General features: G+C 49.5%; 1 protein-coding gene across 2 annotated transcripts in view; it reads right to left on the bottom strand.

Annotated features, from left to right (window-relative positions):
* The window catches only part of LOC139361414 (lysine-specific demethylase PHF2-like), a 43,605-nt gene extending 29,192 nt beyond the window's left edge, over nt 1-14,413 (bottom strand). For both annotated transcript variants that reach the window (XR_011618982.1, XM_071090011.1), the window contains exons 1-4: nt 14,102-14,413; nt 10,163-10,347; nt 8,956-9,013; nt 6,990-7,282 (exon numbers count right to left, since the gene is read on the bottom strand). Coding sequence is in view for 1 of the 2 variants with exons in the window: in XM_071090011.1 (XP_070946112.1) it covers nt 10,164-10,347; nt 14,102-14,190 (273 nt within the window). In the remaining variant the exon portion in view is untranslated. The remainder of the gene's footprint in view (nt 1-6,989; nt 7,283-8,955; nt 9,014-10,162; nt 10,348-14,101) is intronic.
* Nucleotides 14,414-24,386: the final 9,973 nt, after the last annotated feature.

Genomic DNA, 24,386 nt, shown 5'->3' with positions numbered 1-24,386 from the left:
CAGATACATATTTTTCCTCTCTCTTATCTAGCATAAAACTGGGATTTATTCAATGAGTTATTCTGTTGTTTCACAAAATTGCATATTTCAAACCAGAAAAGTAGATTCTGATACAGCTCTAAACATTGTAACACAAACTGAAAATTTTAATATTTAACATGATAGTATTAAAAAGCAAAAGAATTATATTTCAATGAGCCTAATGAAGATGTACAGTTTTTTTGCTTTTTTATTCCATGTATCTTTCAATGTCTAAATATTATCACCTTCTGTAAGTGGTATGATTTCCATTTCATGATAAAAGAACTGCAGGATTTCTGCCAGAATACAATTAAAGCATTTCTGCCAGAATACAATAAGAAACTGTAAACATAATTTTTTATATAATGGTAGCAAACATTATTAAATATAAAAAGGGTTTTAACAAATGTCCCTTCTCTTGTCAGTTAAACAACTGACATATCCATGCATGATTCTTTTTAATTCCAGTGATTGTTATTGAAAGACAAAAAAATGCACATTATTCAAAAATACTACTGATTAAATTTTCATTGTCAGTTTACAATAAAGCTAATATTTTAACTTGTTTTATGTCTTTCCTGATTGGATTTTATTTATAAGACAAATTTGTGCTAATAAGTTATTGGAGATGAAACCAAATTTCTATCCAAATCTTTCATAATCTTATAATGAGGGTCTTACAGCTAGAGAATAATCAAATTAAGGAATTACATGACAAGTTCCCTAGAGGTGATATATGCATAAGCAGCATTATATTAGTTTAAATTTTACAGTGTTGAATGTATGTTATTCAACATATTTTGTTGAATTATGTCACGGGTATTTTTTTAAAATTCAGACAGTGTCTCTCTGTGTCGCCCAGGCTGGAGTGCGGTGGTGTCATCATAGCTCACCATCACCTCACACTCCTGAACTCAAGATACCCTCCCACTTCAGCCTCCTGAGTAGCTGGGACTACAGGTGTGCACCACCATACCCAGCTGTGTGTGTGCATGTGTTTTGTTTTGTTTTGTTTTTGGTAGAGACAGCATCTCATCATGTTACCCTGGCTAATCTTTGCTCCTGGCCACAAGCAAGTTTTCTACTCTGGCCTTCCAAAGTGTTGGATAATATTATAGGTGTGAGCCTCTGTGCTGGCCTAAGGGTTAATTTCATGTGTCAACTTGACTGGGTTAAGGAATGCCCAGGTAGCTGGGGAAACACCCTTTCTGGGAGTGTCTGTGAGGATGTTTCTGTATTAGCATTTGAACCTGTAGTAAACAACCAGGAGCAAAAAAGGTCCACTCTCACCACTGTTGGTGGACATCATCCAATTCATTAGGGACTGCCCCAATAGAACAAAAAGCAGAGGACGGGTTCTCCAGCTCACAGACAGAACACTGGACTTGTGGGCCTCCACAGTAATAAATGTGAGCTGATTCCCATCACGCATCTCTCCTTATATATTTCTGTGTGTCCTATTGATTCTATTTCTCTGGAGAGCCCTAATTATATATATGTGTGTGTGTGTGTGTGTATACAGTTTATTAAAATAATAAAGTTTAAAATAACTACTTATTAAGTGAGCTAATAATTTTTAAAAGCCCACAAAGATGCCGATTATCTCTAACCCTTGAGAGAACATCCACTTATCTATGGCCAATGGTCAATCAGAGTTTAATAAGATAGTATGTCTCATTTATTTAGCATTTTCTATGTTTCAAACCCTGCCCAAGTCCCATTATGCATGCTAATACCCTGATTCTTACAACTTGGTGAGAGAGTTATTAATATTCATACTTTCAGATGAGAGGATGAAGTTAGACAAGTTCAGTTAGCTGCTGGAGTCTTGTACAGTTAAATGATGAAATAACTAAAATCCAGTACCGTGACTTCTACATACATACTTTTTGCTTTGTGCTTCGTTATTTTGGAAAATCAGTTCCCACACTTCTCTACGCACTTATAGAAAGAGGTAGACGTTCATAGGCTCTAAACTGAAGTACTACATTCCCAGTATTGTACTTTCCAAAAGGTACACAAGCAGGCAGTAACCATTCTTACTATCCACACTGTATAGCCATTTTGTCCCTGTTGGGAAATGTCCGAGGAAATCCTACTGATTGCAAATATTTTTAATCTAAGTTATGACTTAGGTAAACTTTACTTATTCTACTTCCCTTAATATTTCCTTCTTTTCAAATTTGCCCTTTTTAAATTTTTCATTTTTGGTGAACAATTTACAATAATAAATTAGGAATATCAATATTTAACTCTATAAAATGTCTGTTTATAAAATTATTCATATGAATTTTCACTGGCCTTTTATATTAATAAGGAGAAGGCTACTGGCAAGAAACAAAGCAAAACAAAATGCACACACAAAAAAATCCTTTAAAACTTTGGGATACTGAAGCATTCTGGTTTTAAGCATTTGATCTTATGAACTTGTTAATGAATGTTAATATTCTTCACTGAAATTTGCTACCTATATTTTTATGCTTCTTAGCAAGTTGAGTTTACCGACCAATGATGTATATTACCCTATTATTATTCTAAATTGAGTAATAGGTAGTAGAAAGGCCACAATTATCTTATTTTCTTAGATACTTCCTCAAAGTAGTTTCGTATTATTTTATTCTCCTTCAGTATTTTATTATTTAATATATATGTCTAAAACAATATGTACAACAGGCCAATAAAAGGGTCTGTTTAGCTAAGTTTACTCTAGTTGAATTACCATGAAAATCTTAGGTCTAAAGTTCTAAACATTATAAACAATAATTTTTTTGAAGAGCTCTGATTTTCCCAAAAACGCAATACTCCTGACTATCTTAAGTTTACACATGTAAAAGAGAAAGAAATATATATGAAAATATCATAACTCTTCTTTAGCTATTAGAATTTTTCAACTGAGGTTTTCAATCATCACCAATTTGGTATCACTCCTTTGCAGTCTTTAGCTCTCAATATATAGTTGACACTTTCAATTTCTGGGGATTTCTGACTTTAAGGTACTCATTAAAGGATGTTTAAGAAATGAAGCAGGGGATGAAATGACTTTTATTTTAAAAGTAAGTGCAAAAAAATTATGAAGATGGAGCCTGAAGAATATGAAAGGCAGACAGTACCAAATGCTGGTGATGCTGGTAGGAATGCAAATGTTACACCACTTTGGAAGACAGTTCGTCAGCTTTTCACAGAACTAAGCAAAACTCTTATCTCATAATCTAGCAATCATGCTCCTTGGTATTTACCCAAAGAAGGTGACAGCACGTCCACCCAAAAACCTGCACAAGAATGTTTATAGCAACTTAATTAAAAATTGCCAAACTTGGGAGTAACCAAGGTATCCTTAATTAGGTAAATGATTAAACTGTAATATATCCAGATAATGAAATAGTATTCAGCATTAACAAGTAATGACCTATCAAGTCATAAATCAGTTTCAACTGAAATTCATGACCCCAAAGCTCATGTCTTTATATTTCCCAGAAAAAAATAATATTCCCTGCTCCATTCACTCTCATCCTTTCCCAGAGTCACAGTTCATGTTTATTTTTTCTGCTTACATTTTTACTTTGTTGATGACTTTATTTTCTATTTCACTTGTAAAAAAATAATAATTTGACAAGAACTTCAAAATCTCCAGTCGCTACAGCTGCTCACCTTCATATATCCATACCTACATTCTGTTACATCTCATTTCCATATGGGCGAACTGTATTTGCTTCTAAATAATGTCCACTCCTCTTACTGTGACTAAGTCTTGCCCACTTGTTTTATTAGTCAGGATTCTCTAGAAGAACAGGACTAATAGAATAAATAAATATATAAATATATATTTTATATATATTGTATTATATACATATATATATTGTGTGTGTGTATCTATATATATGAGTTTTAAAGAGTATTGACTCACACAATCACAAAATGAAGTTCCAAGATAGGTCATCTGCAAGAGCCAGTCCAAGTCCCAAAACCTCAAAAGTAGGGAAGCCAACAGGGCAGCCTTCAGTCTGTGGCCCAAGACCCAAGAGCCCCTGGCAAACCACTGAGGAAGGTTCAAGAGTTCAAACGCTGAAGAACTTGGAGTTTGATGTTGGAGGGCAGGAAGCATCCAGCATGGGAGAAGGATGGAGGCCAGAAGACTTAGCCAGTCTAGCCCTTCCATGTTCCTCTGCCTGCTTTTATCCTAGCTGTGCTGGCAGCTGATTAGAGGGTGCCCACGCAGACTGATGGTGGGTCTGCATCTCCCAGTTCACTGACTCAACTGTTAACCTCCCTTCGTGACACCCTCACAGCCACATCCAGGAATGATACTTTGCATCCTTCAACCTAATCAAGGTGACACTCAGTATTAACCATCACACCTGTTATCTACTCATGCCTATCATTCCAACAATACTCTTGTTCTGCATCTGAAATTGTGTAATTCCTCTACCAAGTTCTTCACATAAAAAAACAAAAAATAAAGTTATGTCATTTAATGTGAAAAAAAAAGACAACTTTCTTCATCCCAGTTGGCCTCCATCTAGAACCCGATTAGCAGTTTATGTCTAATCTTTGTGTTCCATTACTCTACTCCCATTCGCTCTTGAACCTATTTCATTCAGGCGTATTTTCTTCTACTTCTACATTGGAACAGTTATCAAGGTGACGAATACAAGTAACTACTTATACAGTGGTCATATATTTATATATAAACAAAGAATACAGTTCTAAGTGTAAGGTATCCTACTATATTATACTTAGCAACAGTGTCTTCAATCTACTCCTTTGACATCATGATCACTGTTCCTTGAAATATTTTTTTCTTCAGACACCATATTCTCTTAGTTTTTCTACAGCCTCCCTAGATAATTCTTGTCCTCCTTTTCGTCCTTACCTCCTCCCAAAATTTGAAGTTTCCCAGATTTCTCTACTATTTGAATTACCCTTTGCTACACACCAACATTTCTTAAATCCAGTTTCATGATTTAGGTATGCTTATAACTGCCACACAATTCTTCATATTCAATTTGGATAGTTACTCAATGTTTGTGTTGAATCATTCTCATCATCCTGACTTAAATAACAGGGCTTGGGGCTTGAAATTTTTACCTTTAAAGAAAGTTACACTTATTTCATATAATACACAGAAATAAATGTCCTGAATATTAAAAACATTATAAAGAACATATTATTTATGACATAATTATATTCCTCTACATTTATATCAAAACTGTTAAAAAGTTTCAAAGTTCACGTATGTCTTTAATATTTACAATGAATTCCGATGACGCAAGTTTAGCTCTCACCTTCTTGTTCTTTTAGAATTGTTCTTTGATATTTATCAGGATATACGATTATCCAACTAAAAACTAGGTTTCCTATCAGTCCTTCTGTCATCTTAGTTTAGGATTTTTCCCAGAATTTTTCACGTTTAACTACCTTATTAATGGCTGCATTAAGGTAGGCCCTGAAGGTTTCTATGCTTCCAGATTCTCCCCCGATTTCCTCTCACAGTACGTGAGATATCTGTGTGGGCACAGCAAGAAGGGTTCTCACTGTGACAGAAGCTTGTATGTGAATGATGTCCAGTAATATAACCAGTCTCTCTATTCTTAAAGCTCTCTGGATGCACACAACGCAGCCAACAGTTTCCTTTTCTATGGCAGTAGGCATATGAATATAAGCTATTTTTAAAACTATTTTATAATTTTCTTTAGAACAATTTTTTAGATCTACCGATACAGTAAGAATAAATTGCTGATAATAAATATTTCAAAAAGTATATAAGTATGTTTAGCACTCCCCTTCTCCCCTCAAAGTTGCTCGGGTTTGGACAATAAATTCTATAGCCACACTACTATTTAGTCACCATTTTAAAGATCAAACTTGCCTACACTTCCTCGCCCCTTTGAAGTTGCCTGGAAAATAACACCGTTGCAGTTCCCATGGAACCAGGAATAGATGTTGAGCATGCATGGGAGTAAGAGCCACTAAAGATGGGTTTCTAGGAGAAGACATGGAGCAGAGACTCCCACCGGCCCTGGATCCCTCAACTGCACACTGTTACTCAAGAGAGAAATAAAGTGCTTCCTCTTAAGACATTGTATTTTGATGTCTTGTTGCTACAGGAATTTAGTCTGTTTCCAAAGTAGTATATTCCCTAAATAACAAACATTGAACCTTATTTGTATGGCTCCACATTTAGGGAGCAATAAGAAAATCTTACTGAAACCTGGCCAGCCATGACTAAGAACCATTTTTCCTTCTCAAACTAGGGCCAGAATGCAAAGGATTCTGGATAAAAGAGCTCTTGGCTGCTATCAGAACCAAAAAAGAGTAACTAAGAGCAACTTCCGGTGAAGGGCACACTGAGAAAGGAAATCACACATCAATGCAAATCCTCCTGCAGGCTCCCTCACGCTGCTGGGCAGAGTCTGGAGACCTGAACAGGATAGTGGCTGCCGAAAGCCATCTGCTCTCATCTCTGAGGGTGTGGCCAGGCAGGATCTGCAATAGAAGGGGCAGCCCAGAGATGCCACAGTGCCTCCACAGAGGACCGGGAGCGAGCCACAAGCCTGCCTCACAGTCCAGCTGCCACAGCCCTGAGGGATCTAAGTGGACCCAGAGCCCACTCACACCCTCTCCTCAGCTGGTGACAGAGCCAGGGCCCCGCCTTCCCAATCGAGGCAAGAATGGAGGGTGGAACAGCTGTGATCGATACTTGCACCAAGGCCATGCACACTCACCACTCTCAACCCACAACCCAGTGTTTTCTAAAACAAGGGACAGTCCAATCAGGAGAGGCCCAGCCTGCTCAATCTGGTCTTGCATTATATAGATGGGGAAACTGAGGCCCAGGAGGTTGAGTGCCAAGGGGACCTACTTAGGCCACAGGAAGGCAGCACTCACAACCAGTCAGCCCTGAGCTAGGTCTGGCCGCCCCCACAGTCAAGAGCCCCAGGCTTGGACGCCCACCCTGGAGTGACCAGTACCTTTGAACGCCTCCAGCAGGTGCTTTTCCATATACCAGCAGGCAGTTTTGAAGTTGGAAAACTGAGTCAGGCTGCCCAGTTTCAACATTCTTTACACTTCATATGCTCTGGAAGCCACCAAATAGCCGCTTTCAGTGCACTGACCATCAAGCAGGTGATGCTGGGGGTGGATCCAGGTCCCAGGCACGCCAGCTCAGGCTTCCCCACAGGGCCCTGCATAGCTGAGGTGGACAAGGCGACAATTGCCCCTGGGTGGCTGCAGGCCTTGGGGCCCATGAGAGTTCTGTCAGTGCCTGAGAAGAGAAAGAAGCAGCCTTTTAAGCAACCCCAACCCCACCAAAGGCAACTATGACCGTCCAGTAGCCAGAGGACTCGAAGAGCCGGCCTGTATGACCCCAGAGCCCACCTCCTCCTCCTCTCCACACCACGAAGAGGCCCATCAAGGCTGACGGTCATGTCCAGGTCACCCACAGGCAGGGTGAGCCAGTGCTCAGCCCGAGGTGTCTGGCACCGACCCAGCTAGAGGGAGGACCCTACCCCACGGAGCCTGAGGGCAGACAGCACACGAGGCACTACCTCCTCTGCATCTCCACGTTCAGGCTGTGGAGAAAATGTCCTGTGAGGGCCAGGCAGTCCTCAGGGGTGAGTGTGACATAGATCCAGCCTGGGAGAGAGACAGGAGTGGCTGGCACCTCACCTGGCTCCCATGAAGGGGCTTCTCATGGCTCCAGATCAGGGAGCAGCAGAGACCAGCACAGGCCTTTCCAGGCCCAGCTCAGGCTCCAGCTCCTGCCCGCCTGTGCCTTGGTGCCCTGTCCACCTCTGCAGCTTCACCAGCAGCCTGGGGCCTCCCTGGCAGAAGCTCTGTGGCCCTAGCCCCACCCCGGGCTCCATGGAAGGGAGTCAGTGAGAGACTGTGTCTGAGGCAGCACAGACTAGTCAGTCCAGCCCTGCACCACACAGACAGGGAAACCGAGGCCCAGAGCTGAGGGGACTCGCTCAGGCCACACGAGGGCAGTACTCAGACAGAGAGAGGAAGCTCCAGCCTATGTCCAGCTCCCCCGGCCTCCCAACCACACTCAGGGCCAGGAGAGAAGGCCGGGGCAACTACATCGCCACCAGAGTTGGGACTGGATCCCAGGTTATCCTTGGAGACAGCTTGGGCCAGACCCTGGGAAATCCACAGCTCTTTCCTAAATAGCTGTGACTGTGAGGAAACTGATGGAAGGAGGAGGGACTCATAGATTACAGAAGATTCTGAAGCTTATAAATCATTAAAGGGTGAGGGTCTCAGATTGATACTTACTTAAAATGAAAAAAAAAACCCTATAAAACAATGTGAAAATCTGAACACCAATTGGCTATTTGATGATACTAGGGAATTGCTGTTAATTGTTCATTTTTTCGAGATGTGGGAACAGTATTGTAGTTATGTTATTTTAGAAGGAAAGGAAGTCCTTCAGAAATAGTGGTATATTTAATGAAACAGAGTATCTGGGATTTGTTCTAACATCATCTAGGGGCACAAAGTGGCTCACAACGGGCTTTCTCCTTCAGCAGAGACTCAAAATGTCCCCCAATATTGACTTAATGAGCAGCTTGCACCCTCTTCCCTCACTGGCTCTGATGTCGTGGCTGCTGTTCCCACACAAGGCTCTCTGAGCTGGGTCTCCAGCCATGGGCTCAGTCACAGTGAGCCCAGCCAGGCTGTGAAGGGGCCTGACTGGCTGTGCAGCTCCAAGGTGTCCTCAGTGGTGATGAGTGCCCATGCTGAGCAGACAGCACAAGCCCCACTGCTGGCCCCTCTGCAGGGACTGGGCTGGGATGGCATTAAGGTCTGGACAAGGGAGCAGGCATGCCAGGGATGCCAAGAGATCCCACGGTGGGGACACGGCCTGAGAGGCCAGTAACCTTGATGAGGGCCTGCAAGCCCTAGGACACAGTCCCCAAAGCTGCCAGCACTCACCTGAGGGAGTGAAGAGTGTCTGGCCCCACTTGATGATGCACTTGTAGCATTTGTCGACCTGGTGGGCAAAGAACATCTCGCTGTGGTTGTGAGTGCAGACCTCCAGCACTCCTACAGATATTGGCTGAGGCTGGCCTGATGAGACAGAAGGTTCTCTCCCCCTGCCAAGAGAGCCTGTTGGCAGAGCCGCCCATGCCAGTACAAAGGGTGGGGGTGCAAGTGATAGGTCCTAATGTGAAAAGTACCCTGTTCAGGTCCACGACTCCTGTCTGTACCACTGAGGACACAGGGGCTTGGCAATTCAGAAGTGTGTGTGTTAGGAAGATTCTGGGTATCTGGGCCCCCAGCACAGTCAAGGGCTAAAGCCCATAATCCCACATTACATTGTTTTGAGGCACTACAAATGGCGTGGATGCCTAGGTTGCAAATAAAGCTGCAATTGGCTGTCAAAAGAATTCCAGGTATCTCCACTCTTGAGAGCCACTTGGATCCCAGGCTGGGTCAAATGATGCCACTGTGTTCCAGGCGGTCTTATGCCTGGCCCCGGGAGGGGTTCTGCACTGGGAACAGAGAGACCCCTGTCCTACGGCAGTGGAGCCAAGGCAGGTTCTGAGGGTGCCCCAGTGACTTCCTCAAGGCCTCCCAGAGGTGGGATCAGCACACCCACCCGCCCCCAGCTACAGCCCCAGCGGGTCTGGAGAAGCTCAGTGAGCAGCTAGGGGAGCCCGCAGCTTAAGGTTTCCTTTGTTTCTTTTGCTATTTTTCATTTTTCTTCTGGCTTTTCTGGCTTCCCTCTCTCAGCCTCGACAGTGAGGCTCCTAGCCATCCCCGTCTGCTCAGATGCCCCCATCCTGCCCGCTGGCTCCTGTGCGGGGCCCTGGTTATGACTGGCCCCTCTTCCAGGATGTCTTGACAACACTCCCCTTTCTCCTCTAAGTGCACAGTCACCCAGCGGCCTCATCCGATTGTTATTGAGCCTGAATCCCATTAGAAAAAGGAGACATTCGTGTGCTTATCTGATCCCACATGCACCCCTGCCCCTCCATCCAGGGATGTCTCCATGGCCTCCTGTCCCAGGGATGGATGGTCCGAGGGCCCTCTGGGGAGTGGCATCTTGGCCACAGTCAGGGCTCGTGGGACTGCAGACAATCTTGCAGATGGGTCATGGCCACAGCACAGCTGAGGTGTCCCAAGGGGCGTGGCTTACTTTAAACACGCGGTATCAGGCAGAGGTGCCCCGAGTCGATGTGAAAGTTGGGGTAGCTTTCCTTCATGCAGATCAGGTAGTACTGGGTCACTTTGGGCTTGGCCAGCAATGTATCGTCTAGCCAGTAGTTTTCTACCCAGGGCAGTTTCTTCATGATGTCAGGTGGCTCCACGAAGCTGGGCATCCTGCGGGTGGGAGAGGAAGGTGGAGAGGGAACCTGAGACTCCCTTTCTGATGTCCCCTGGAGTGGGAAACATGCTCTGTGAGGCGTGTCCCACACTCTCACCACCTGCAGGCCACGCATCACAGCTCTCATTTCACAGAGGAGCAAACAGGATTACAGAGGGCGGAATGAGCCCAGGCGCTGGCTGTGGCCCTGGCAGAAGACTGGGTCTGACACTGGCCTCCACCCCCAGAAGACAATGAGAAGGCCCCAAAACCATCCACCCCTGAGAAGGAGCCTCCTTTCCTGCAAACTGGAAAGTGAGTCCGGATTGGCCACGTGCATGTGACTGTGGCAAGCAGGGCTGGAGCATAGATATCATTTCTCACACTCAGTCCAGGCACCTCTGGTGTCACCTGGATAACAGCCACTGCTCCTCAGAGCTGACAACAGGGCACCTGCGACCCCTGGCCATGTCAAGTCACAGTCAAATCCAGCCGACTCATATTCAGGGAAGATAGGGAAATGCAAAGCCTTCGATTCAATGAAGTATAAACTGTCCTGGATAAAATGCACTACATTTCATCAAAAACATCAAACTAGGCCAGGCACGGTGACTCACACCCGTAATATCAGCACTTTGGGAGGCCGCAGTGGACAGATCACAACGTCAGGAGTTCGAGACCAGCCTGGCCAACATGGTGAAACCCTACCTCCACTAAAAATACAAAAACTAGTTGGGCATGGTGGCGTGCCTGTAATCCCAGCTACTCGGGAGGCTGAGGCAGGAGAATCGCTTGAATCCAGGAGGCAGAGGTTGCAGTGAGCTGAGATCACTCCATCGCCCTCCAGCCTGGGTGACAAAGTGAGCCTCCATTTCAAAAAAAAAAAAAAAAAAAGTCAAGCTCAACAGCACCTGTGCAGTGACATTTCAGCTACCACCAAGAACCAGACCTGGAAATTCTTGCTGTCTCCAGGAAGACAGGGTCTGTCATGTCTGTCATTCCATCTGAAAGTGCTGTTGTCTCTACTCGAAGGCCACACCAACCCGGACAAGACTGTCACAAATCACAAGCAGAGTCCCACCACCCCAATCCCACCAGCCTCAGTCACAGACCTCACCTTTCTCACTTTTACATCTCCAGCAGGTTCCAAACCAGCACCCTTCTCCATCCTCCAGGAGTCCTCATTGCCCCCATCCATGCCCGCTGCCAACTTCTGAACACTCAGCAGTCTGGGCACATTGCTGCCCAAAGGACAGGGTTCCCTGCCACAAGGGCCCTCGCAACCCACCTCCAGCTGGGTCTTTCAAACACCACACACGATGGGGGCCAGGCTGTCCCTGCCTCCCACCACACCCTCAAATGTCCTTCTTTCCTTTGCTTGGCCTGCTTAGGTGCAGGCCACACCTTTCTCTGAGTTGGTGGGGGGTGGTCCTAAAGCCCCCATGGACACGCAAGGCCACCATGAGCAAGAGTCCAGATGTGACATGTGTCTGAATGACCAGCAGTGGGCACATCACCTTAGACCTGCCACACAGCAGGCATCTGTCTGTCTGGTCTGGGGGTACACTGGTCACTGTGGGCCCCCGTGAGGCAGCAGGCCCCAAGAGCTATCCCAGACAGCCCATGGAGTCAGGCCTGACCTTACCTACTTGGCCAACATCCTAGGGGACAGACTTAATGATGAAGCAGAGCCCACTCCATGGCCCTGACCCAAGCTCATGTGAAGGCTCTGATAGGTAAGCGACCAATAAAAGTTGCAAACAACCCCCTAATGGTCCACGGACTGCACCAGTGGACACAGGAGGCAAAGGGATGGCCCTGAAAGGCCCAACGGAAAACCACAGGCCAAAGTACCCTCTCCCTCTCTAGCTTCATCATCCTGACCTCTCTCTGTGAGAACCCCCTTACACAGGCAGGGAAGGAAATTAAGTTGATGGAGACATGACTCAGTTATGTTGTTTGCTACCAAAGCAATACATACTGCTTTCCCTGATACCATAACCCACTCCATTTCCCTTTTTGCCTTTGCTGTTAGGAAGCTCAAGCCAAACTGAATGCTCATTACTTTTAAAAAAAAAAAAAAAAAATTAAAGATAGGTGCCCAGGCTGGTTGCAAACTCCTGGCCTCAAGTGATCCTCCTGCCTCAGCCTCCCAAAGTGCTGGGATTATAGGCATGAGCCACCATGCACAGCCATATTACCTTTTTGTGGCTCTTGGCACAGTGTTGTATTCTTTTTCTTGGTATGGTTTTAGATAATTCTTTTGTTTATTCCTACCTGCCCCTTTGCATGTGTTGTGTGCTTTCAGGAAGTAGGGATGATGGAAATGATGCAGACTGAAGCCATCCTTAGCCACCCATGCCTAACACTGAGTGAGTGTTCTGGATCTTTCCCAGGGGCCAGCTGGATGGCAGCAGATTTGATGGAGAGGGGGTGAGGGGTGGATCCAGGGCGGGCACCGACCACCCCCAGGCTGGGCAGCCTGGGGGAGAACCAGGTCAGAGCCACAAAGTACGGGGCCAGCAGCTCTGCCACCAGGAAGCCAGGCTGGTGTAGATCAGCCATGACAGAGGATGCCCCACCCAGTGACCGCAGGGCTGATGACAACTAGCGCCAGGAACTCAGGGGGACCGGGCCAACCAAAACACATCTGTGGGGAGTCCACCTTGCCTAGAAGGCAGGGAGGCGGGTCACAACAGCAACCCCTACAGGATCTCGTGTGTGAGTGTAGGTGTTTCTACGGGTGTGTGCAGGTGTTGGTAACTGTGCCAGGGATGTGGATGTTAGGAGTGTGAGTGTGCCAGTTAGTCAGTGTCTCAGTCTTTCAAGAATGTGTCATAAGTGTGTCATGAGTCCCTTTGTGTTTGTGTCAGTGCCTGTGTATCAGGAGGGTGTCCACGGTGTGTCCGTGAATGTCCATGAGTGAGTGTATCACAAGTCCATGTCATGCGAGCGTGTCGGTGTGTTGTGAACGTGTCATGAGTGTGTTGGTGAGTGTGTTCATGAGTGTTTGCACCCTGTGTTGCTGAATGCTGAGTGTCATGAGTGTGTCCATGTGTCTGATAGTGTGTCGTATCTATGAATGTGGCATGAGTACGTCCATGGGTGAGTGTTGGTGTGTTGTCAATGGGTCAGGAGTGTGTTGGTGTGTCCATGAGTGTGAGTTCACCACGCATTGGTGTCTGTGAGTAGGTATGAGTGTGTCATGACTGCGAGTGTGACATCTATGAGTGTGTCATGAGTGTGTCCATGAGCGAATGTGAGGGTCCGTGTGTCATGTGTCACGTGTTCGAGTGTCCATGAATCAGTGTGTCATGAGCATGTCCATGAGTTGGTGTCATGACTGTTGAGTGTGTCCATGAGTGTGAATGTTGTGTGTCCATAAGTGGGTGTGTCATTGATGTGTCTGAGTGTGTGATGAAGTGTGTGCATTCTGGAAAAAACTACACACCATTACCAATGGTTCTCTCTGAGGAGTGGGATGGGATTGGCCAAGGTCAGAGGCGGCTTTGCCTTTTTGCTCCTTATTTTTGTTTGAATTGTTCACAATGTGTCACCTTCACACTTTGAAAGAGAAACAGCTGTGGGCCAACCTTAAAAAAAAGGAAGGAAAAAGGGAAAAAATTTAAAAGAGCGAGGGAAACAGGAAAAATCCACGTGTGCCATGTGCAGTATTCCAGACTGAGACCTTCGAACTGTGCTTCTCAGGCGACTGCCAAGGACGGCACAGCACCCCTGCCCCAACCCCAGCCCCAGGGTGGCGGCACTCACTGGGTATCAGAGAACTCTAGGTTAGTGGTGTTGAGGACCCGCTTGCAGCTGGTGCTGTAGTAACAGTCCACAAACTCCTTCAGCTTCATCTTGCAGTCCTTCTGCTTGGTGACATCTGTCACATCCACACTCTGCTCCAGCCGTGGGGAGGTGCTGGGAGGAGCTCGAGCACCCTGGGAAGTTGGCACAGCCTCCCTGAGGCCAGGATGTGCAGAGTGGACACATACCCTTGGCTGCCGTCACACACAGCAGAGTTGCCAGCGGCTGGATGCTAAGGCTCTGGGTGCCAACGTCCAGCTTCACCCACCTGCTTTTCCTCTGACTCAGCAAAGCACCCTGACCACTCTCCCTCTGACCTGGTGATAACTGCAAGGCAGCCAGGTGACAGGCCTCAGTGAGGGTGGCCAGATTAGCGAATGAAAACACAGGACACCTGGCCCACCTGAATTTCAGATGAACAACAAATACATTTCAGTGTATGTTCCAAGTAATTCATGAGACATACCTACTTTTTAAAAATTAAGCTATCAAATCCCCCACGTTTGTACAGCACCAATTCATGACTCTGATAATTGGCAAACTGATAAAGGGAAAAGCCTTCTCTGTAGCTGACAAAGAAAAGTTCAGGATAGCCAGACGAGCTGAGAAGGCAAATTTCTTTATAAAAGACTCATGACTGAAAGAGGCAGAAGAAAGCACAGAATTGCCAGCAGCCCTTTACAGTAGTTCTCCATGGCTGCTCTGTCCACAAAGTGCAAGGCCATGGGGTTAGTGTGGACAGATGAGATGTGTGCCGTGGCCACTGGCCTTGTTGGCATCACTGCAAGAGTGCGGCCAGGCACCATAGGCCTCCCCACGGATGGAAGCACACGCACCCAGAGGGAGTCCTGCCAAAAACCTGAAGGCAAGTCAAGCAAGCCTCTAACCACGAGTTCATAGGAAACACCTGGGACAGAAGGATCTGCTCAATGACACCACTGGGGAAGCTGGCAGCAAATCCTGGATGTGGGACATTCTGCAAGACCAACCATGGGCTTCTCTCCAACAAACCAGTGAGATGGAAGGAAATGTCGCTGTCAGAAGAAAAGAGACTCCAGGGACATAAAAAGCAAATGCAATGTGGGGGCCTCATTTGGATTCCACTGCCAAATGTAAAGAGGCATTTTTGAGGCAATTGGGAAGAATTAAACTGAGTCTTACATGCCACCGAGGAATTATTGTTAATATTATCTAGTATAATGGTGGAACTGTGAGCGATGTACTGGAATTATCGGTGAAACAATGTATGTAAAAAGATTTTTTTTTTTTGAGATGGACTCTTGTTCTGTCACCCAGGCTAGAGTGCAGTGGTGCAACCTTGGCTCACTGCAACCTCCACCTCCCGGGTTCAAGCAATTCTCCTGCCTCAGCCTCCCGAGGAGTTGGGACTATGGGTGCCACCATTACACCTGGCTAATTTCTGTATTTTGAGAAGGGACAGGGTTTTGCCATGTTGGCCAGACTGATCTCAAACTCCTGGCCTCAAGAAATCCACCCACCTCAGCCTTCTAAAGTGCTGGAATTAAAGGCATGAGCTACCATGCCTGGCCAGAATTTCTTTTAAAATACTACAAGAGAACAAAGGTATGGAGGCAGAAAATCGGCTGAAGGTTGCTGGTTTTTGTTTCCAGTGCTAGGTGCATGAGGGTTTATTGTTTCTTTAATTTTGTGTGTGTTTAAAAAGTTTCATCATGAAAAAAAATTTGGAGGAAAAAGACAGACATAGAAGCAATACAAACTACGAACCATCTCCCTGCTTCTTCAGGGACAGCTGTGGAGGGAACAGAGCAAGGGGACAAACCAGGCCCCGTCTGCATAATCAGATGACCACAGGCCTTGGTGGCAGAGCAGGAGCCACCTCTCAGAGCTGTGGGAGGGAGGAAATGAGCTCCTACATGGGAAGAACTTAGAAAAATGCCTGACACTGGGCACACTCTCACTTGTATTAGCTGTTATCCTGCGTGCACCATGTGGGGGCTGGGAAGGTAAGAAAGAGCACTGGCCCAGCGAGTGTGAACATTACAGCTGCGGTACACAAGGCTGCCTGACCAGCATTGTGCGGCAAGCCCACCGGATGGCCACGGCCCCCTCTCTACTCAGGCAAACCTGCGGCAAAGCTGAGCACAGGCAAGACCAGGGGCTGGATCCTGGCGCAGGGCAGGGTCAGCCACAGAGCTATTGTCACAGCTCAAACCATGCCCAGTCTTCCCTCCTCCTCAATAAGAATCCCACAGAATCAGCCCCTCTGCATGGACCCCCAACACCCCCACCCCAGGTCCCGGGAGAAGCCCTTTCTAGCCCCTCTTCCTGAGATGCCTCATAGCTCCCACGGTGCTCGCTCTTCCTCCTCACTGCAAGTCCAGGAGCCCAGTCTCTGTGGCCCCAGGGTGGCCATGTGGCTTGAGAGAACAGTCGTGGCCCCAGGCCCCTGCTGAAATTGAACTTGCTGGCCTCCTGGTGGGTGCCCGTATGTGCCCAGAGGCTTGTACAGGTGACCTCATTTCATCTCCAGCACACACCTACACACCTCACGAGTGGTGCATAGAGGAAGAGAGTGAGTCTCAGAGTGGTGGGGCTAGTCATCTCGGAGCCCCAGCACCAATAAGCCAGTGTGCTTGTCTGCCCATCTCCTGTCCTTAGAATTTGCCCGTTCAGGGATTTTCCTCCTCGTGCCAGCCATCCAGGCATCCCCCATGAGCACCTTGAGGCCCGGCAACCACGTGGGCTTCCATGCTTGGCCATGTGTCTACTGGTCTATCACAGTCACTGCTAGGTGTGCTGGCCTCTCCCTGCCACTGGCTCTCAAATGGCACCACCACCAGTGCTTCCCGCACCCATAAGTACCCACCTGAACCCAGTAGATGTGGAACTGCAAGGGGACATGAAATGGGCACTGTTGATGGCGACAGCACTGGCTAGAATCCAGATAGAATCCAGACGAGGAAGAGGCTCTTCTGCCATGGGGACAGGTCATGCTACAGATGAGGAAAGCCAGGTGCCTGGCCAGGTAGCCAGGATGGGGACATGGGCCCACAATACCAGGGCCTCCTGGGCATGGTGGTGTGATGTAGCACCCACAAGAATGCAATTCATAGCTGCCAGAATCAAAGGGCCTCCCAGACCAGCCCCCACTTTGCAGCCAGAGTATCAGGGAGGGCAAGGGACCTGCCAGGTCATATGTCATCTCAATGGGACACAGGGTCTAAGAGCACCAGGAACAGAGTACAGTGAGCCTGGAGCCTCCCCTGCTCATGCACACATGGGTCACAGCCAGGGCTAGGGAAACAGCATGCACAGTGATGGGTGCCCCAGCACTCCCAGCTCAAGCTCCAGAGCACTGTGAAGCAGATGGTACTTATCCACATATTTCTCGATGTCACTTACATAGAATGTAGGGGCCCAGTCAGCCAGGCCCAGCCCATCTCTCCTAGGGAGGAGGATAGGCTCCATGAAGCCATGGTTCTCCACGTGGCCCAGTGTGAGCTGACTGCCCGGCACACGGGCCACCACATCTTCAGCACTGCAGAGAAACACAGGTCAGAGGCCACGTCGGGCCCGAGGCCTCTTGTACCAGAACAGGTGTGGACAGCGCCTACGGCACTGGAGAGGCAAGTCTAGGTCTGGCCACCCATCTCCCACAGCCACAGGAGGCCGCCTGGCTGTGGTGCCACATCTGGGACTATAGGGCAGCCAGGGCAGATGCAGTGCTGACTCTGGAACCCCACTGTTTGGGGCAGTGGGGACATAGGCTCCCACACGTGTCAGATGGAAATGTCGAGAGGTGACAAGGGCCCGTCCTTCATAACTATCTGGGCCTGTCCACCCCACCTACTTCCTCACACTGCCCAGGTCACACCTTCTCCCGGGACACCAAGTACGCACACCTTGGACTTTGTACATGTGCACGTGAGCACATATAGCCAGCAAACTATGTGCCCATGCAACAATGCAGGCACACACGTATGTACACACATGTGCACACACCCGTACTGGACCGCAGGCCTTGCACACACATGCACACACCCCTACTGCACTTCCAAGTCCCTGGGAGAGGGAAGCAATTTCCTCTCCATCCCACTATGTCCCTAGCTCCTAGCCTCATATCCACCAGGCAGAGAAGAGCAGCTGGGATAAGGGAGGCCGCCAGGGCATGCAGATGCCTTCCTTGGGGGCTGCTTGGCTGAGTCTGACACAGGCTGACCCTTGAGCAGAAAAGGGACTGAATTCAAGAGCGGAGCCAGGCAGGGCCCGTATGGTGCCCATCCATCACAGACGAAGGCGGGGTGGGTGGGGGGAAGGGATGGGGGCCTCAGAAAGCCATGTGTCATCCTCCTGAGTCTCAGTGGTTGTGGGAGAACTGACGACCACCCAATGACAATGCTTGTCTCTGAGCAGGATCTGCTACCAATGCAAAGGAGCAGGGCTGAGTGGGGCTGGGACCTTTTATTTGCAAAGAACCTCCGTGTTGTGTTCAGTCTCCCCACCCACAATTCAAGCGGACATCATGGAAACTTGGCAAAATCTGACAGAGTCAAGGCCAAAAGCCAGGACTTCTGAGGGAAGCATGGGGCACAGATGAGCAGGGGTTCAAATCTGTCTTTCCCAATCCTCTTCTAGCTGTGTGACATTGAGCAAATTACCTGACATCTCTGTGCCTCATCTTTAGTAGAGAAAGGCTTGCACGGGCCTTGTGGGGTGGCTGTGGGATGTACGTTGGCACATGCACAGCATCTGTGCCAGACTCCGCTGGACCTTTTCTCAGGGCAAAGCCACCTGGTGCAGCAGGTGCTTGTTCACAGGCAGAACACACTCACAGGCTGGCTTGGTGCTCCTAACAGACCCTGGGCTCATCCCTGTGTGCCCCCATTGCCCAGTACTGGGGCCAGCACACAGTGGGCACAGGGGGAGTGTCTGCAAGCAAATGAAGTATCCTATCCTTGTCATACTGGCTGCTCAACTTCAGAGCATCTTGCAAAGAGAGGGGGATGTATCTGCCTTCATCACTATCAACAGAGAAGCCTCAGTTCAGCCCATGCTCCTGCCCTCTTGGTGCCAGCCTGAGCCAGGCAATGCCAGGGCCACAGATAACTCCAAGCTGCCCTCCCATTGCAGTTTGCAAGCACTCACTGAGTAGCTTGGCTCCGTGCAAGGCTGGGGACACTGAAGCAGGTGTCACCCAAGTGACAGATGCTAGGAAGTCCCTGCTTCTTAAGAGCTGAGATGGGCAGGGGGCCAAGGCAGGCCCTAGAGGTGTGTGTGTTGAGCTGTTCAGCCCAGAGGTTAAAGGAGTTGGAGAAAAGATACTCCCAATGACAACCCAGACCCTCCTAACCCCCCAACAACCTTAAACCTCGGCAACTGTGAATACCATCACCCTCTGCTGGGCCTGCTGCTACCCAGGGAGGTGTGGATATCGAGGGAACAAGGGGTTTCAGAGTTCACAAAGTGCCTTCTCTGCCTCAGAGGGCCTCGTGGAAATGGATGCAGTTGCGTGCACTCCATGGGGGAGCCAAGTGGGACCCAGGGAGGAAACTTCCAGAGCTGAGCTTTCTGCACCAAGCAGAGCTCCCTGCCTGCCCTTAGATCATCACCTGCGAGGAGCACCAAGTGTGGACAGGGCTCCAAGGAGGGGCTGCAATGAAGGCCCAGGACGGCATCGATTCAGACAGGAGCACAAGGCAGCCCTGCGGTCACATGGCAGCAGTGACACTGCAGCTGGGAGAGGCCTCAGGGCTGGCTGAGGAGACCAAGGAAAAGGAGGCAGCCCACAGAGACAGGGGGCCATGGTGGGAAGCCCGCAGGGGCCCAGCACGGCCGGCAGCATGGGGGCGTCCTCCCCGTCACCTGTCTGCATGGTCATTATTTCACCTGTCTGCGTGGTCATTATTTCATCAATCGCACTCCTGTCCGTGAACACTCACTGAGGCCAGGGGCCCCCCGGCTATACCTGTGTACCTCCTCTCTCATGGGACAGGGTCCTCACACGGATGAAGCAACTGAAGCCAGAGAAGTGGCGCCATGCCAAGGTCGCTAACGAAGGTACACAGAGGAGCAAGGAGGCTGACTGCCCCTCCTGCTGCATGGGCACAGGGAACCCTGTCCCAGAACCACATGGGGAGCATCATGACGGCGTCCCTGTGACAACATACCCACGGAGACGGCCGCTGAACAGTCACCTCAACCCCACAGGGCAGGACAGGAAGAGAAAAGTCAGTTCAATAAGATAAGTAATTGTGTCTAAGTCAGGAGTTGATATTCAGGGCTGCTTATAACCACTATGCGGCTTTCTCATCAGATGGGGACACCTTCCCGAGTTCCTGGCCAGGTACCCTGGGCCACCCTGTACCAAATATCTGTGTCAGTCGGGTAAACCTGTGGGCCTGTGGCCCCTGCCCACAGGCCACAGCCAAAATCAGCTCAAGAGACAGGTTAGAAAAGCACAGGGAGGGACCCTGCAATCCTTACCACGGTGGCTTTCAAAAAGAGGGGGTGAAGTGTGAGGACCAGGCCTCAGGCACCGCTAACTCTGGGAACCCTGAGCAGTCCCCATCCCCACCCGCAGGCCAGGGTGGCAGGGGCAGGACAAGTGGAGGCAGGCTCGAGTCCTCCAGAGGTTCCCAGCACTGGCTTAGAGCTTCTCCAGGAACATGGAGAGGCCCCTCTTGTCCCTAAGGTGCCTTTGTGTGCAAGGCGTGGACAGAGTCATTGCAAAGACCAACTGGGGCATCACAGGCTCTGGGCACAGTGCACATTCACTTCAAATTTGAACATGCACACTGGTGGAAGGTACTCGAACCGTGTACCTCTGTCCCTGACAGAGCACACATCCCTCAATAATCACCGAAAATCTGCCTCACAGAATTTATATAGCACATTCAGCCCATAGACACATGCATGCAGACACACGCTCATGCACACACATACGCACGCACACAGCTAGGGACTGAATATCTGTCCCATCAAAATTTATCTGACCCCAAAGGTCACAGTTTTAGGAGATGGGGTGTTTGGGACGTAATGAGGTCTTGAAGGTGAAGTCCTCATGAGTGTGATTACTGTCCTTATAAAAGGTACCCCAAAGAGCTGCCTTCTTCCTTCCACCATGTGAGGACACGTCACGACGGCATTGTCTATGAACCAGAAGCAGGCCCTCACCACACACTGAATTAGCCAGCACCTTGATCTTGGACTTCCAGCCTCCAGAACTGTGGGAAATAAATTTTCTATTACTTAAGCCCTCCAGTCTGTAGTATTGTGTTACAGGATCCTGAACAGAGCATGACATACAAGCACAAGCATGCATACATACACATGCACAAATATGTAAGCACACACATACACGCACATGCACATGTGTACAGCCAGGCAGGGGCTGGGAGTCCCATCGCCTGCAACCTCAGCACTGTCCGCTGGTCTAGAATGTCCCTCCCCGGGCGGTTGGCCATAGGATATGGGAAGAGGAGCCTACACTGTGGTTTTAGCTGCAATCAAGGGCAGGCTGGGCCACCAGGCCTCTGCCTAAACTCCCTGCAGGCACAGGGGCAGGGTCTGGGTGAGGCAGGCACACAGGACTCCCATGGCAGGTGGGCTGTTTCTGGGGATGCCTGGGGACATTAGAGAAATTGAAACTGAGTGCTCACCAATGTGCAAAACCTGCCCAGCCCCAGCACCACATCACTGCTCTACCCCAGCTCCAACTCATGCAAGAGACCCCAAGCAAGGACCCTTTGAAACGTAAGCTATGAGAAGAGGCCACTGGCCCAGGGGTTTCTGACACTTTCTTCCCTACCAGTCTGAAAGCGTCTTCTCCAGTGATGCACACGTGTATCTGCTGCACGAAGCACACAAGAGCAGCGCCACCCCAGCATCCTCCCAAGACCCCACTCGGGGGCCCTCAGTGGGTCCTGCCCCCCAGAAAAGCACCTCCTGGGGTGTCCTGGCTGCAACCCTGTTCTGCCCTGACACCTGCCCCCCAGGCCTCCACTCAAAACTCAGCCCTGTTGATGTCATTCCTGTCACAAAGACAGCTCGGCTCTTAGCTTTTTGGGTAGGCTCAATAACTTGGCAACAGCATGAGACTGTCCCGTCCTGTCAAGCTGATCTTTCCTACCCTTTATCTGTTTTTGAGCAGTAATCAGATGACGGGTTAATGAGCTTGCCACAGGGTTAATGAGCTTGCCACAGGCAGATGCATTCCGAGCATAAATGCAGCCAACTAGTGGGGACCAGGGGTAAGAAGGCAATTTAGGAATCCCAGAACCTCCCCGCAGGCAAGCTATCAGCTTGAAAGTTCAGGAAGAACTGCTAGCTTCTCCTCATCACCCTCTTGCATATTTGGTGGTGGTTGTCTGGGTGTTGAGGCTGTGCTGGGGATCCAGTCGAGATCTGTTCTCGACACATGCAGCCCCCACCGTTGTCCAGCAATGGACAAGTACAAATCACTCACACCTTGGGAGAGGCCGAGAAAGAGCAGCCAGGTCCACAGAGTAGTGATACCCCAACCTGGGCCAGTCCCCAGCATCACCAGCTGCCAGGACAGGCCTCCAAGGCTCCCTCCACCTGGCCTTAGCCCACAGAACAGCGGTGCTGGGGCTCCTTCCACCCATTGCCTGCATCCTCCCTTTGCCCCCACTGGTTCCACAGAATCCGTCCCACAGGGATCTGGGGGTCTGGTGCTTCAGCTTGCAACTGGACACTGGCAAGGGGCTCCCTTTGAAGGGGAGTGACTCGGACTGGCTGTGACCTGGAGCCAGATGCATTCCCTGCCCCACCTTGTCCAGGGCTCAGGTCAGCAGGGATGTGATCAGCTGACCCATCCAGAGCCCATGTTCAGTGAGTGCAGCTTCTGTGAGCACCCAGGACCCTCCAATGAAGTGGAACCCAGAGGCCACATTAACACACCCCCCCACATCCATGTCATCTGTCCTGTCTACAGGCCACACCCCTCCCGACCCCTTGAAGACCACCACACAGCTCTCCCTCTGCAACCAGGGCTGAGGCTTGGAGCTCAAGGCTAACATAACCTCCAGCTCACTTGGATGAACCTGCATAGTGTGAGGCAAGCCTGCACCCCAGGACCCACCACACCTGAGAGGGCCGAGAAGAAAACAGAGCCTCAGCCCTTAGGATATGCAAACAGCAGGTTGTGTGGGAAAGGCACAGGACCTCCAAGCCTCTCTGCAGAGGAGGTGGTGGGTAGGATGAGGCAGGGCTGAAAAAGGAAAAGAGGACCAAGTCCACCAACAATGCACGTGCCCAGAAAACACAGGCTAGGCCCCCCGTGTGGCAGTGGCTGGCTGGGCAGGGCTAGGCTGGGGGCCCCTGGAAAACCCCTGCATCACCATTTATCCAGGTCCCCAAGTCCGTGTCTCCCTCACTCAGGCTGGCCCGGCCTCTCCCCAGGCCTGAGAAAGCCCTTTGGGTCTTGGCACAGCTGCCTCTGCCAGCAGGAGCTGATCAGGAGGTGCTACAGTGGGTCTAGTGAGGCTACAGGGGACAGCAAGCTAGGCTGGCAGGGTCCCCAGGCCTAGACACTACTCAGAGAGTTTTGCCCCCAGCAACCCAGAGCCCATACCCAGGAGACCTTGCCCTCCACGCAGTGCAGGCAGGGAGCATGTTGCTCTCATCAGCAAGAGGTGGCTGCTTGGGCTGCAGTACTTACAGGTGGACTTCACATGGGTTTTCTCATAGTTTGGGCAGTGGTGTATGTCGATGTCAGGCACGTCCCTCCTCTTCCACTCCCAACACAGCTGAAACGACATGAAACAGACCGTTCCCTAGGCACTCAGCACCCGCTCAAGCACTTTCCATCTGCCAAGCTCTAGGGAGAACCCCTGCTCATCATCTGGGAACCTGGGCCAGATGGAGCACAGCTGTGTAGGGACAGCGTTCCACCAGGAAAGAAAGGTGGAGGGAAAGAGCTGGAGAGATGTCATCCTGGAAAGGCTTCTGCAGCTTGCACTGAGATGCAGCATCCTGATATGCCCCACCATGAGGACCCAAATGAATGGGCATCCAGCAGGCCTGCCTTGGTGAAGATCACCAATGTCCTCTCACCAAAGGACAGGGAAGGAAGAGGGGTCTCACAGCCAGGCTGTCCCCATCACTTCACCAGGGTTAGGGTTAGCCTGAGAGGACAGAAAACACCAGAGGCAGCTTGGAGCCCCCTCCTGCAGGCCGCACCATAACCACCCATCCAGCTTGTCCTCATGAGGGCCAAAAAGAAGCCCAGACACAGGCCTAGCAG

Source organism: Macaca nemestrina, unplaced genomic scaffold, assembly GCF_043159975.1.
Source record: "Macaca nemestrina isolate mMacNem1 unplaced genomic scaffold, mMacNem.hap1 Scaffold_48, whole genome shotgun sequence".
Lineage (NCBI taxonomy): Eukaryota > Metazoa > Chordata > Mammalia > Primates > Cercopithecidae > Macaca > Macaca nemestrina.
Note: the sequence above shows the minus strand (reverse complement) of the source record. Positions and strands in the feature narration are given on the sequence as shown.